Source organism: Heteronotia binoei, chromosome 13 (assembly GCF_032191835.1).
Source record: "Heteronotia binoei isolate CCM8104 ecotype False Entrance Well chromosome 13, APGP_CSIRO_Hbin_v1, whole genome shotgun sequence".
In the NCBI taxonomy this organism is placed as follows: Eukaryota; Metazoa; Chordata; class Lepidosauria; order Squamata; family Gekkonidae; genus Heteronotia; species Heteronotia binoei.
This window is the reverse complement of record NC_083235.1, coordinates 68,855,246-68,871,302: the sequence shown is the minus strand read 5'-3', so window position 1 is coordinate 68,871,302 and position 16,057 is coordinate 68,855,246. Positions and strand designations below refer to the sequence as shown.

The window sequence follows — 16,057 nt, the reverse complement described above, 5'->3', positions numbered from 1 at the left end:
TGTGAGAGGAGAAGGAAGCAGTCCAAAAGCACCAGATGCCCCTTAAGGATCTCACCTTGCCATCTTGGCTCTTCACTGAGTATCTTCTCTATCATAGCATGGCTAGCGGCAACAGCAGATTGACCCTCTATGCCACCCTCTGACGTGGTCTGACCATTCTGCAAAGCTTCCATGGCCTGAAGCTCCCTTAAGGAACAGAGATAAATGAACAACAGGTAGACAGAGAAGTTTCAGAGAAAGAGATGTTCTGCCCACTAGAAAAGAAATGGTCAGAGCACAGGAAATTCTCATTTTTTTTTTCTGTGCTGATTTCAAGAGATTCCAGATTCATATGAGCACCTAGCGCTTCCAATACGCCTGAAAGAACCCTATCCCACCATTAAAAAAGCATTGCCCACCCAATCAAATTATACATACATCCTTCATTTTTCACTGCTGTGCTACACTATAAATTGAGTGATACCCTCATGTGACGGACCACAGGCATATGCATACTTGGAGGCGGTGCATATGAGTGACAGCCAATGGAACTAACTCTTATTGGGGGTGCAGCTAACTGCCAGGAAAGGGGGTCAGTTAGGCAGTTGGAGAGGAGTTGGAGATTGGATGGAGAAGGGAGTGGTTGCTTGAGACATGTAAGAAAAACCTAATATATTGGCCACTGTGTGACACAGAGTGTTGGACTGGATGGGCCATTGGCCTGATCCAACATGGCTTCTCTTATGTTCTTAATAAAGCAGAGTCTGTGTCAGAGCCAGTATGGAGTGGCTTGGAATAAATGATAGGCTCTGGTGGGAGACTGTTCCCAAAAGTACAAGCAGTCTCTGTGTTTGTAAAACAAAGAATCACATATTGAGAGGGAATTTTAGTTCTAGTTATTAAGCTTACTGTCCAGTGGGAGAAGACTGTCAGTCTGGAAGATCAGGATTTCGCAAAAGATGTGCAATGGCATTAAAGGTCCTCAAACGTAAAGTCCCAGGTTATTTATCTTGAAGAGCAGATAATAATGGTCTTGCCAAAGAAAAAGGGTCTAGAGGGAAGCCCTTAGTCTTATCCAAAAAGACAATGCTGAGTACAATCTCAAGACTGTATGATTATCAAGTGTAAAGTAAAAAGGAAATCTGTGCCAACCAAACTTTAAGACTAAGTATTATAACATTGGCTAAAGCTTCAGTGAAAGTCAAACAACTTTAAGGGTGAAACCGTCTCTGTTGAAGTCAGCAATCTCAGAGGCAGTTCTGTGTTTAGTTTTTAACCGTCTGCCTACACATTCCTAATATGTAGGCAGACAATTAAAAATCCTATGTACATATCGATTCCCTTCCCTGTCAGTCTGTTCAAATAAACCAAAAGTTGTTTAAATCTTTAACTGTGTCTTTTGTGCCAAATTTTTGAAGGGAAATATATGCCAAATGAAGGAATGACAGGGTGATCGTAGTAGCAGGGTGAATACTAAAGCAGCCGCCTTTTCACAACTCATCAGAACCCAATCATTGTACCTCCATAGTTATTTGAGCACATATATTTCCACTCTCCTCCCAAAAGAAATCTTACTAAGCACTATCATGCATTAAAAGTTTCTATTTCATAAATATATATTGGTCTTCACTATAAACACATATAAAACCAACAACATAAATTTCAACCCAATCCACCATTCTAATGTCATTCTTTCTTTAAGCACAAACCCTAGATTTAATTATTTTTGTTATTTATAAATAAATAAAACAAGGTCAGATTTTTACCCAAGTGTTTATATGAATTCCAAGCCTCTGAGGAGAGTTAGATGGATGTCAGTGACGCACAAAAATCTCTCCCAATAAACTACCCCAAACCCAGGTTTCAGATAAATGATTACTGTGTTGTGGGGTGGGGGAAGGGGACAATGGTAGGGAAGAGGGTGTTTCAGGGAAAAGGGAGGCTGTGAAGTAATTGTTAAGCACTGTTTTCCCTCCCACAGAATCACATCTGCACATCATGCCCCTCTCCTTGTGCTTTCCAGTTGTTAAATGAAGAACACAGTTCCCTGAATTATGTGTGCCACCAAATGTCTAATTTGGCCCAGCATAAAGAGACTTCATGCTGTTCAAGTCACTTATAGAAATCTAATCTAAAGAAATCAAGATAGATAATCTTTTTTTTCTTACTAAAAAGATAACTTTTGATAGTCACCTGGAATAGAAATTTAGGTTCTATTTAGTAGGTTCTATTTAGTCATCACATGTCTGACAAGTATTATGTTGGGCCTTGTCCAGAGTCTGGTGATAACTGGGCTTGTACTGAAGCCATTCATGGCCTTTTTTTTTTTTTTTTTTTGCAGGAACGCAGTTCCAGCTGGCTCTGTGTCAGGAAGTGTCCTAATATGCAAATGAGTTCCTGCTGGGCTTTTTCTACCAAAAAAACCCCTGAGCGATTTACAATAACAATTTTTACGTGGCTCTCTGCCCCAGGGTATCTGCCAAAGTCACCTTGTGTTGTACAAAAGGCCATAAGAACCAGCTGTAAAGAACCATGCTGAACAAACTATTTTGCTTTGCTGGGGTGATGCAGAAGAGATCTGTTAACACGCTACGTAGGCAGCAGCATTTTCTATTCTTATCCTTCCTATTTAAATTCATGAAGCCCACTTCCACAGACAAGGAGCTCTACTAACCTGATATCATAAACGGGAGAGCGAAGGTCATGGGGCCCATGAGCAAAAGCACAGTGGAGGCCATTCTTGGTACAGTTTCCTTTTGAGTCAGTCTCATGGATGCAGATTCCAGTTTTGTAATAGCGCAGGTGATATCTCCGCTCTGTGTCACCCGTTGTTCTGTGCAGGAATGGACACCTAGAGGGGAGGGGAAGGGAAAAAACAGAGCTCGTAGAAACTCAAAAGCTGAAACATGCTTCCCAATAAGTAATTCTTTTTAGATGAATATAGTCCTCAGGGTGGTAAGATCCAGCACTTTTTCCTTTTGAAAATAATTCCATTTGTAAAATAAGTATTTAATGAGGATCCCATCCTCAAGCCATACATTTTAAAATAACCCCTACTAATTTCTCTAGGATTATTCCAGAGCACAAAACTTTGAATTACAGCCTTTGAATTTTGGGCAAAAAAAATATATAGTTGTGATGCAACTGTAATTAATATTTTGTTCAAGTTCCTATTACAGTTTCTCCATATTTCTTCACAGATTCTTCGGCAAGATTTCTAAAAGCTGCTTTGTTGGATTTTTCTCCTCTCTGTAAGTGCAGGTTGGAAGTTCCATCTGGTCAAGTAAGATGCAGCCTTCAGTAACTTACTCATCTCCTTCTGGACAGATTCCTGTGGTCTCATCATATTTGGTGCAGTAAATGTCTGGACTGTAGTTGAAGGTGCCATCCCGACGGCGAATAGACCGACGACGACGCTGGTTGACAAAGTGCCAGTGGAAGCACGTGTAGGGCCTGTGCTGAGTACACTTGTGTTGCACAAATAGGGGGCACTGTTCTGTGCGGAATTCCTTCAGGTACCTGTGGAAAGGGGGAAAAATGGATTTTTCAGTGGAGCTCACAAGGGAGATTTAGAGCTATTCTTCTTTAGCACCACTTTGTCTCTCCAAATGTGCATTCAAAATATTTTATTCAAATAAGTATTTATGTGTTCACTGGTATTCTGAACAAGTACTGCAGGAATGGCTGGCTAGTCCCTTCCAAACCACTACGGCATTTACTCCTCACCCAAGAATAGCTGGTATTTGCCCAAGAAAAGCAAATCAAAGATCTGATTTATGCTGTATTAAAAGAAGAAGAAGAAGAAGAAGAAGAAGAAGAAGAAGAAGAAGAAGATGATGATGATGATATTGGATTTATATCCCGCCCTCCACTCCGAAGAGTCTCAGAGCGGCTCACAATCTAAAGTGTCCTGTGAATAAACATTAAAGAGGGCATCAGTGGTCTTCCCCAGCACCACTCACCGTGCCCTCAACCACCAGAAGCGGCATAAAGGGAAAACAGCAGAGAAGACCAAATGTTCTGACAGCTATGAGGATTCAAGCCAATGAAATTGAGATCCCAGGCAACCTGCACCAGGTGTTTAATTTTGCGGGGAAAAATCAATATACCAACTATTGTTCAAGTGGGAAATCTTAGCTTTCTTTACCGAATTATACTACACTACCAAAGCGTCAAGGTCCTCACCACTCCCCCCCCCCCACCACAGGAAAAGCAGATTTACCAAGAGTAATTCATACTTTCACTTATTATGTGGACTGTGTTTTTATTGACCCATGTTTCTAAAAAATGACCAAAACATTTTTTACACTTTCCGAACCTAGGGAACAGCGGACAGGAAAGCAGTCTTAACAGCTAAGATACAGGCTGATCTGTAATTACCACAGCAGCAGCAGCAGCTGACATCTGCATATAAGAACTATAGGTTATATTAATTCATTTAATTCATTTAAATTTTTGACCACCCTTCCCAATAGCCAGGCTCAGGGCAGTTCACAATAAATTATATTTCACAAAAAAGAAGGTAAAAACCAAATTAAACAAAAATAAAAGTATTTCAGTTCCCTAGAAACAAGATGGCATCAAGTCTAGGTGGTGCTACTATTTCACAGGGGAGCGAAAGCGGAAGGGAGTGCCAGATGTAAATCGTGGCTGGAGAGCCAGTTTGGTGTAGTGGTGAAGTGTGCAGACTCTTATCTGGGAGAACCGGGTTTGATTCCCCACTCCTCCACTTGTACCTGCTGGCATGGCCTGGGGTCAGCCATAGCTCTGGCAGAGTTGTCCTTGAAAGGGCAGCTGCTGTGAGAGCCCTCTCCAGCCCCACCCACCTCACAGGGTGTCTGTTGTGGGGGAGGAAGGGAAAGGAGATTGTGAGCCGCTCTAAGACTCTTGGGAGTGGAGGGCAGGATATAAATCCAATATCTCCATCTACCTCACAGGGTGCCTGTTGTGGGGGAGGAAGGTAAAGGGGATTGTGAGCCGCTCTGAGACTCTTCGGAGTGGAGGGCGGGATATAAATCTAATATCTTCATCTACCTCACAGGGTGTCTGTTGTGGGGGAGGAAGGGAAAGGAGATTGTGAGCCGCTCTGAGACTCTTCGGAGTGGAGGGCGGGATATAAATCCAATATCTTCATCTACCTCACAGGGTGTCTGTTGTGGGGGAGGAAGGGAAAGGAGATTCTGAGCCACTCTGAGACTCTTCGGAGTGGAGGGCGGGATATAAATCCAATATCTTCATCTACCTCACAGGGTGACTGTTGTGGGGGAGGAAGGTAAAGGAGATTGTGAGCCGCTCTGAGACTCTTCGGAGTGGAGGGCGGGATATAAATCCAATATCTTCATCTACCTCACAGGGTGTCTGTTGTGGGGGAGGAAGGTAAACGAGATTGTGAGCCGCTCTGAGACTCTTCGGAGTGGAGGGCGGGATATAAATCCAATATCTTCATCTACTTCACAGGGTGTCTGTTGTGGGGGAGGAAGGTAAAGGAGATTCTGAGCCGCTCTGAGACTCTTCGGAGTGGAGGGCGGGATATAAATCCAATATCTTCATCTACCTCACAGGTTGTCTGTTGTGGGGGAGGAAGGGAAAGGAGATTGTGAGCCGCTCTGAGACTCTTCGGAGTGGAGGGCGGGATATAAATCCAATATCTTCATCTACCTCACAGGGTGTCTGTTGTGGGGGAGGAAGGGAAAGGAGATTGTGAGCTGCTCTGAGACTCTTCGGAGTGGAGGGCGGGATATAAATCCAATATCTTCATCCACCTCACAGTGTGTCTGTTGTGGAGGGGAAGGCAAAGGAGATTGTGAGCCGCTCTGAGACTCTTCGGAGTGGAGGGCGGGATATAAATCCAATATCATCTTCTTCTTCTCTCCTCAGCCAAATACCTGGTGGAACATTTCTGCCTTGCAGGCCCTGTGAAACAGTAGTAATTCCCACAGAGCCCAGATGGAAATTAACAGCAAAATCCTTGGGCATTACCTCTGCTGGTGCTCAACCTTATAAGCAAAGGTATAGGCCTAAGCCATTACACAGGTTCAGCTACTTGAGTCTTTTAGATTCCCAGACTGGGAAAAGGCCAACACCAAGCTGGGAATTATTAGGAAGGAAATTGAAAACAAATCAGCCGGTGTCTTAATGCCCCTGTATAAATCAATGGTGCGGTCTCATTTGGAATACTGTGTACAATTCTGGTCACCGCACCTCAAAAAGGATATTATAGCATTGGAAAAAGTGCAGAAAAGGGCAACTAGAATGATTAAAGGTTTGGAACACTTTCCCTATGAAGAAAGGTTAAAACGCTTGGGGCTCTTTAGCTTGGAGAAATGTCGACTGCGGGGTGACATGATCGAGGTTTACAAGATTATCCATGGGATGGAGAAGGTAGAGAAAGAAGTCCTTTTCTCCCTTTCTCACAATACAAGAAGTCGTAGGCATTCAATGAAATTGCTGAGCAGTCGGGTTAGAATGGATAAAAGGAAGCACCCAAAGGGTGATTAACATGTGGAATTCACTGCCACAGGAGGTGGTAGCAGCTACAAGCTTAGCCAGCTTCAAGAGGGGGTTAGACAAAAATATGGAGCAGAGGTCCATCAGTGGCTTCACTTTATTGGAGCAGACCTTCCATTTTTTAAAATAAGTGTTTTTGCTTTTAATGGCTTCCATGAATTGGGTCGTTAACCATGCAGGCATTCTTTTAGGCCTGGCAAGTCCTTTCCTAACCTAGGAACGCTGAAAAGTTCCCTCCCTTCAAAGAGAAGCTCCTCAAGTTTTGCCCTAGTGTCGACTAGCACAGCGGATGACCTGAGCCAAGAGTAACATCTTATGACCAGGCCAGAGTCCACAGCTCTGCTATGGCTGTCAGAATCATGGGTAGATGTAATGAATTGTTTCCCCAGTCTCTTGCCTTCAGTAAGGATAGCTTTGACCATGGGCTGATTTTCCTCAGGGACGGATTCAACGAACAAGAACTTTTCCCATAGTAGCATGTGGTAATGCCCCATAGTAGCAGTCAAAAATACAACAGTGAGCCCCACATCTCCCAAGTTATATGCTTTGCATCCCTCTTTATCAAGAGGTAGTGAATGGAAGCCAGAACCACCTCTTCCTAGTAGAACTTCCAAAACTAGAGAATTCTCCTTCTGATGCTGCAAAGACAGTTACTTCGGTATTCTGGCACTTGGTAGAGAGATTCCTATTTCTTAGATGAGGGAGACACGGAAGCTGGTTTACCACAAGCATTCCTGGCCACATCTTTAATCTCTTGTATTAGATGCAAGGTTACTGGACCAGTTTCAGGATTGAATAAGACCTCCGTTATGGGGTCTTTAGACTGGGGCTCGGTAGACAAACATACACCATCTTTATAATTTGCTCTCAATATATATCTTAAGATCTTCAGTGGATGACAGAACCAACTTTTCACACACCCTGTCATCCCAGGATCGTAAGGAAGTTGCTTCTGAGCTGGGCTCGGAGCATGCTAGTCAGAGGTTTCCAATGCCACCTACAGAACCAACTGACATGAAGTCAAGCAATTCCTTTTACTCAATGTTGAGCTGAGGGATGGTGCATATCAGGATGGGAACTGATGGCCATCCCAATTTCCCCATTGTGCTGGGAGCATCATTGGGACTGGGTACCAGGGTGGAATAGCCCCTCCCTTTCTATGGCATTTTGATGTTGAGATGTTGATGGCTTTGGTGTTGGAAACTGATGAAGAACAACCCCTATCCCTAGAGGGTAAGGGAGTTTGCTGCCTCGATAATGTGTTCGTATTAAGTATTATTGGAACTGAAGGACTGCCCAGTAAAATGTAGTCTCTTGAGGAGTGTCAAACACATCTGTTATGAGGGCCAGCTCTGACATAAACGACTTTGTTGAGGACTGTGGAGGTTTACTTTCAGAAAAACATTGGTCAACCATATGGGCATCTAAATTATTCCATACAGCTTCCTTGAATATTAGACTTCAACATTATAAATTGTATTTGAGGTGGGACTTAACGTCACTGAGAATATATCATGCTAAAAGTCAATCTAACTCAAATTGTTGGAAGGGCTGTAATGGGAAAGATACCTTTCCACATTGTTACTGGGAATGCCTGCGTGTTCTTGGTTTCAGAAATCAAATTATACCCTTCAGGAAGAAAATCATTCATATTGAACTTGCATTAATGCCCGAGTCTATTTTATTAAATTGTTGGAAACACATGTTTCTAGTTCTAAAGCAGAAATTATTTCTCTTCCTTTAATGGCTGATAAGCTCTTATTAGCTCTTGGAAATCTAAATCTATTCCAACTTTATAGCAATAGTTCTCAAAAATCTGGGCTATTGCTGTGATGGATAAAATTGCTTTGTACTTAGTACAGGTTGAAATCCTCAGTGCCTACCAACAGTTTTTTGGGAAAGTGGTTCCCTTTTATTTTGTGCAATCTGAACAATCAGCTCTACGTAAACGGCGTCAAAAGTATATAGATTTTGTTTTTTACTATTAGCTGTTAAGTATTCGTGATCAACTATAATGCTTTTGTACTGTGCAGGATTGCTTTTGGCCACGTGTCTGTCTTATTTATTTTATTTGTTCCGTTTGATTTATTTTTATCCTCCTTCATTCATTATATTTAATGTATGACTGTATGTTATGTTGTTATGTTTCTGGTTCAATAAAGTTTTTGAATTTTTTTTTTAAAAAGAAAAGTGGCTTGCAGGAAACCAATAAGTAATTTGCTCTGCGTATTTTCTGTTGGTTTTTTTGTACACTGGATAAAGAAATTATATGCATTCAGTGCTCTTTGCGAACAGTTATGTAATATGCATGGAAAATAATTTGTTTGTGAAACTGGACTTGTAAATGAATCTGTTTTTAGAACAAACCTTTACACTGTTAAATACATATAATGCAACTTTTAAATGGCAAAAGAGAGACCTTGTTGAGACCATGCGTGCCATAAAATGTAATGCTAGGTAGCAGAAATATAACCTTATAAAGGACACAGACAAAAACAATCAAAGATTTTTTTAAAAAAAAACCTTAAAACATGCTTAAAACATTAGTACACTTGAAGTATTTTACTTATTTAACAGTCTCTGATAACCGACACTTCTTGCTCTGAATTATTGCATCAAAAACTAGAGACAGTGTCTGTGCTGTAGCAATCTTGAATTTGTTGTTCAGGTGTTTTAACAGTAAGTTGCAAACCTACTTTTGATTTATTGACATTCATTACAGAAATTTCCTAAGACTCAGAGGAAAACATGAAATGACTGGGCATTGTGAGCTTTTGTACAAAAGATGCTTCTAGTGACAGTCAAGAACATGTGACGGCACCATGTCATAGACCGAGGGCTATGCGTTTGTCTACAAAACTATAGTCTTCCCCAGAGAAATAAATACCACTCCTATGCAGCAGTGCACAAATAGAGAGACAGGATTGTATAGTGGGGTCGGTACCAGCCGACAATCTGAGAAGTCTAAATTCAAAATCTGGGGCTTGTGAAGGAAATGTGCTGGGTGAACTTGGTCTGGACACACACTTTCCGTCTAATCCACCTCACTGGCTTGTTGTTATTCCTCATCTAAATAGTTTACATTGTGTTCCTACTGGGAATGTCTGGATCATGAGGGCATGAAATACAGTGAAAAAGTGGAGGGGAACCTAGCTGCACCGAGAAGAGCCCCAGCAAAGCAGCCCAACAAAACACACACTCTTCCTCTCTCACTCTGTCACAAGGCAAAAAGCTCCCACCTTGAATAAAACTTTGTTGGTCTTAAATGTGCTTTCTTTGTATGTCTCCCATGCAACTGGGGGAACTGGGCAAAGTAAGCTCTTGTTCTTTCCCTCCCTCCCCCTCTCTTCCTCCCTAGGAAATGAGGCGGTGGAGGAACCTCAGACAATGGAGGGCTGAGAGGTCTGGCTCAGTAGCTCTGCTGTGCAACTGAGAGACTAGCAAAGCAAGCTGTAACACAGAAGAAAGCAAGATAGAGGGAGAAAGAAGCAGATGACAGGCAATTGTTTCGGGCTGCGTACAAGCCCTGTGGGAGTTAGATCTGTCCCTCAGGACGCATGTTTGATACCTCTGCTCTAGAGGTTGGCACAGATCTCGGCAGACCACAGTCAGTGATGACCTGGGGATAAGACTCAGTGCTGAGGGGAGAAGGTTGTTTTGACAGCAACTGCAGATGCTGAGGGGATCTCTGACACTTAGGTGCAGAACAGCTTGACTGTTACATCTTTTTCCTCACCTTCTTAAGCTGATGGCTCAGAGGTTGGGCGTGAAGTTCCATGAGAGGCGTTTAAGTGGGATTTGGGGCAGAGCCCACAGAAACTTCCCTCTGTCTTTTTTTTCAGGCAATTTTTCTGGGTTTAGGTCTGTGGCAGACAGGGCTTCCTCCCAGAGAACTGCCTTCAATCTAGCCACCCTCTCCTCCCACGCCTGTGAGGTGGCAGCAAGCTTGGCAAGAGGTTGTATCGTGTCCCTCAACGGGGCAGAGGAGACATGATGAATACTCTTCAGCCTGAGCCATCATAGCCTCGCATTCACTGTGCTTTTTAAACAGGGCCGTTCTGGATAGTGCCGAGAAGACCCCCCTAGAGAAGAATCTTTTCAGAGAGAACAAGGAACATTTTCCTCACACAGAACAAAAAATGAAATTTGCTGAAATTTCTGTCCTCTCTTGTTGGTGGCAGGAAGGAGGGAGGAGAAGGAGGAGGAGGAGGAGAAGGAGAAGGAGGAGAAATTTGATTTATATCCCGCCCTTCACTCCGAAGAGTCTCAGAGCAGCTCACAATCTCCTTTCCCTTCCTCCCCCACAACAGACACCCTGTGAGGTAGATGAAGATACTGGATTTATATCCCGCCCTCAACTCCAAAGAGTCTCAGAGCGGCTCACAATCTCCTTTCCCTTCCTCCCCCACAACAGACACCCTGTGAGGTAGATGAAGATATTGGATTTATATCCCGCCCTCCACTCCGAAGAGTCTCAGAGCGGCTCACAATCTCCTTTCCCTTCCTCCCCCACAACAGACACCCTGTGAGGTAGATGAAGATATTGGATTTATATCCCGCCCTCAACTCCAAAGAGTCTCAGAGCGGCTCACAATCTCCTTTCCCTTCCTCCCCCACAACAGACACCCTGTGAGGTAGATGAAGATATTGGATTTATATCCCGCCCTCCACTCCGAAGAGTCTCAGAGCGGCTCACAATCTCCTTTCCCTTCCTCCCCCACAACAGACACCCTGTGAGGTAGATGAAGATATTGGATTTATATCCCGCCCTCAACTCCAAAGAGTCTCAGAGCGGCTCACAATCTCCTTTCCCTTCCTCCCCCACAACAGACACCCTGTGAGATGGTTGGGGCTGGAGAAGGCTCTCACAGCAGCTGCCCTTTCAAGGACAACCTCTGCCAGAGCTATGGCTGACCCCAGGCCATGCCAGCAGGTGCAAATGGAGGAGTGGGGGATCAAACCCGGTTCTCCCAGATAAGAGTCCGCACACTTAACCACTACACCAAACTGGCTTGCCCCTCCCACATCATGTGATTTGGGGGGCAGAAAATACACAAACTTGGTGAAGGGATGAGAAGTGCTCTTGGGAACCTAGAAAATTCCTTATAGTTCACTAGCTCCTCTCCATGGCAGGCCTGAAGAAGCACAGTCCCATGCAGGACTGCACAGAACCACGACGATAAACTCCACAAATACCAAAAACACTAGTGATTAATAATGGGGTATTGTGAAGCTGACTTTTGCTACTGCAAAGAGATTGTTGGGTGTAACATCTTACTGTTCCAAGACACATTGTAACGTGGCTTGGGATAGTGAATATACTTTGTAATGCCATTAAAGGTTATTAAAATTGAATTGGAATATACGCCAGTACAATTTGTGTAAGTTTTCCCCCCCTACATTTCCTCAAAGGATTTTAAAATGTCAGAGTTTTTTTCATTATGCATTTAGGAACGTCGGAAAATAAAAAATGATCTCTAGTATTATGTTTGTACAAGAATTTAAAATGTAATTCTGAAAAGTGGAGGATTGCGGAAAACATCGATGTAGTTGTTATGAAATATGGGGGCAGTAAAAGACAAAACTGGGGTCAGATTTAAAATTATATGGCAGACATGTTTATCCAGCAACAGCATGGCTTTTTACAAGAGTGAACTTTTAAAATATAAGCAATTCCATTTGAAAGCTGTCTGAAGATACAGGGTTTAGTCAGAACTACAGTTCACTAAGAGTTAGGTCCAAAACCTGTCGCCTGTACTTCAAGATTTGGCATAACATTGAAAATAATAAGGAAAATATGTGATTTCTTCACCTTCAATACTCATAATCAGCTACCCGGCATTTTGTAATGAAGAAATGGACTTTTGTGTTCAAGCAAATGATGATATTCTAATACACCTTGTGAAGAAATGCATTTTTTCTTTGGAGGTTTGAAATGAGCAAAAGCTTCACTCTAAGTTTTAAAAGTCCCCCCCTCTGGACAGAGAACAGGCAGGAAGCAGGGGGGGGGGGCGGTCAGTTCCAGACTCACCTCAGCCTACCTTCATACAAGTGCTAATAGGTCTAGACAATGGGATGGTCAAGTTCTCCCCTTTTTAAGTAGGGAACAGAGATTTGGAGGTGTTAAATACTAGAGAGCCTTCAAGAATGAAATTCTGGAGATTTCAGAAAAAACTTCTCTGACCTGGCCTGATCTAGTCAGTGGGTGGGGGAAGGAGAAGTGATAAAACTCAGGGGAGCAAGGAGGAAGTTCTTTTTTATGCTGAGTCCATCAGAGCAGACAACTGAGGTTTGGCGGGGGGGGGGGGTGATAATTAACCATGTGCTGGCCTGAAGAGCTGGAGAAAGCTGCAAGGTAACTCTGTAAAGATCTATAACATCCTAAGCTAAGGGAGGGTGTCCTATATTTTAACATTTAATAGGACACGTATAGAGAGGGACAGAGGAACTGCATCTTACGCACTTCTTTCGAATCCCTTGTTCAGTCTGGTGCTGTGCTAAAAATATGCTTGTGAATATTTTCTCTTTAATAAGTACCTTATAACTTTTGGTGCTGGAAGTGGTTTTCAGTATTATTATTTAGATTTGTGAATCGCCTTATCCTAGCCAATGCCAGGCTCTAGCAATGTACATCACATGGACCTCCGCCATCTTGGACGTGCTATTAAAAGGAGTGCTGGGGGCAAGGCAGGCAGTTAGCAAGTGGCTATTCCTCCAAGGGCACACAAAACAGTAAGCTGCCCATGTGATGGCCAGGTGCTGGGCAGCATGAGATACAGAGGCAAGGCCTTAGATCAGGGGTCCTCAACCTTTTTAAATAGGGGGCCAGTTCACTGTCCCTCAGACTGTTGGAGGGCCGGACTGCCGTTACGGTACAAGGCCGCGGGCCGTCAGTTCTCCGTCTTCTGCATCTCTCTCCCTTCCCCACACCACACACCCCGGCCTGGGAACTCACCTCACCTCGGTATCGCCTCACACTCTGTCTCTGCCGCCTCAGCCCAGTGCCGGAAGTGTGCGTTGCTAACGCAAGTTTAGGTCGAACGTCACTTCCGGTCTGATTTTGCCATAACCCGGCGGGCCGCATAAACGTCCTCAGCGGGCCGCATCTGGCCCGCGTGCCGTAGGTTGAGGACCCCTGCCTTAGATCTTGGAAGGGAAGCTGGGAGTCCTGACCCTTGCAGTGGGCAATTCCTTACAAAGCTTATGTGGTGACAATGGTTACCCCCAAGAAAACCTCTCCAGATGTTGGGAAAACCTTGGAGGCCCGAGTGGAACAGGCCTGTTCTGCCACTCGCCACATAGCCCCTTATCATATCCTAATCCAGAAATCCACATGCTGAAAGACATACACGGGGACTCTTTAATGGATGGACACACCTATTCATTTCAATTGATTTAAACAAACAGCAAAAATAAGATATGCAAATATCTGAAAGTAATTCAAGACCAAGTATTGACATACACACCACAGATTTAACTGCCCACTGTTTATTGCCCTGGCATTTTATCCATGGGTATTTAAGTTCTGGTCTTTGACCGTAATAAAGCTGAACTGAACTGACCAGACTTCTGGATCTAATGGGCTTCCAATAGCAGAAAGTTTCACAAGTATGGGGCCACTGATCTATAACATTTTGAGAACTAAACCCCTGCTGTGTGTGTAAAGTGCTGTCATTTCGTAGCCCATTTATGATAACCCCAGCAAGGGGCTTTCAAGGCAAGTGAGAAGCAGAGGTGGTTTGCCACTGCCATCCTCTGCAGAATCTTCTTTGGTGGTCTCCCTTCCAAGTACCAACCCTGCTTATCTTCCAAGATCTCACAAGAAGGGGCTACACCATGACACCTTCCCTGCATGCTTCTCTGATAGAGGAATGCATACCAAGGGCCTCAGTGAATAAAGAGGCAAAATATGGTGAGGACAGTACTTCAAGGATCTTGGGGCCTGTAAAGGTAAGAATCAATATCTTGAATTTAGCCATGAAGATCTGATAACCAGTGAAACTCTTCCAAAATTTGCTGTATACATCTGGTTGTTAATATCAGGTACTTGTGCTGCAAGTACCTGATATTACCTTAGAAGTCACATGTACTGTATTCTAAATGAAAGCAGCCATGATTTGCAAAAGGCTGGCAAACCAGAACCAGAAGTAAAGTTTGAAGTGAGTGCACAAACCAGGTTTTTTTTTTTAAATTAACTAGAGAAGTTCCTTCTCAACCCAGATACCACAAGTAGGACGCTTGAACAACCTGCTGTCTTACAGATCAAACTAGAGTAATTTCATCATGTGGACGAAGCAGAGGTAGGATCGGTTTTGTTTCTGCCTAAATGCAGAACTTCACATTTATCCCTGTGAAAATTCATTTTATTGATTTTAGCCCAGTTTTCCAGTCTGTCAAGGTCATCCTGTATCCTGTTTCTGACTTGGTGTAATGGTTTGGTGTAATGGTTAAGTGTGCGGACTCTTATCTGGGAGAACCGGGTTTGATTCCCCACTCCTCCACTTGCACCTGCTAGCATGGCCTTGGGTCAGCCATAGCTCTGGCAGAGGTTGTCCTTGAAAGGGCAGCTGCTGTGAGAGCCCTCTCCAGCCCCACCCACCTCACAGGGTGACTGTTGTGGGGGAGGAAGGTAAAGGAGATTGTGAGCCGCTCTGAGACTCTTCGGAGTGGAGGGCGGGATAGAAATCCAATATCATCTTCTTCTTCTGTGTTTGCAACCCCTCCCAATTTAGTATCATTTGCAAATTTAATAAGCATTCCCTCTATTCCTTCATCCAAATCATTGATAAAGATGTTGAACAAAACAGGTCCCAGAACAGATCCTTGAGGCACTCCACTTGTCACTCCTCTCCAAGAGGATGAGGAACCATTCACAAGCACTCTTTGGGTGCGATCTGTCAACCAGTTACAGATCCACCTAAAGGAAACAGGATCCAAACCACATTTTACCAACTTGTCAACAAGGATAGTGTATGGAACCTTATCAAAAGCCTTACTAAAATCAAGATAAACGATGTCTACAGCACTCCCCTGATCCGGCAAGGTAGTCACTTTCTCAAAAAAAGAGATCAGGTTAGTCTGATATGACTTGTTCTTGAGAAAACCATGCTGGCTCTTAGTAATCACATCCATTCTTTCAAAATGTTCCAGGACCGACTGTTTGATGATTTGTTCTAAAACTTTTCCAGGTATAGATGTCAAACTGACATGTCGGTATCTCCCAATAGAAGAGCTTCATCTTGAAAGTGTAAGCCATGATCCAAAAATCCAAACCTTTCCTGATGACACCATCTATGTAGATAGTCATTTATTTGCAGTGTTCTTCTTTCCCTTCCTAAGCCAAGGCCTACCACAGGAAGAACTGACAAAAACACATTTGCTCCCAGGTCCTTCACCTTCTTACCCTGAGTCACATAGTCTCTTTTAATACATTCTGGCCTGTAACAGGACATATATTTGGTCCCACATGGATCAGCCAGAAAGGATAATAATCTGTGGACTTGATGAGTTTTCCTACCCTTTTAGTTATGCCCTGGATGCATGCACCCAGTAGACAGCATATCTCTCAATA

At 43.5% G+C, this 16,057-nt stretch overlaps 1 protein-coding gene across 5 annotated transcripts in view; it reads right to left on the bottom strand.

The window, feature by feature from the left end:
- Positions 1-16,057, bottom strand: part of UNK (unk zinc finger) — a 71,216-nt gene that overhangs the window by 40,689 nt on the left and 14,470 nt on the right. For all 5 annotated transcript variants that reach the window (XM_060252131.1, XM_060252133.1, XM_060252130.1 and 2 more), the window contains exons 2-4: positions 3,289-3,498; positions 2,654-2,830; positions 56-186 (exon numbers count right to left, since the gene is read on the bottom strand). In XM_060252131.1, the coding sequence (XP_060108114.1) occupies positions 56-186; positions 2,654-2,830; positions 3,289-3,498 (518 nt within the window). The remainder of the gene's footprint in view (positions 1-55; positions 187-2,653; positions 2,831-3,288; positions 3,499-16,057) is intronic.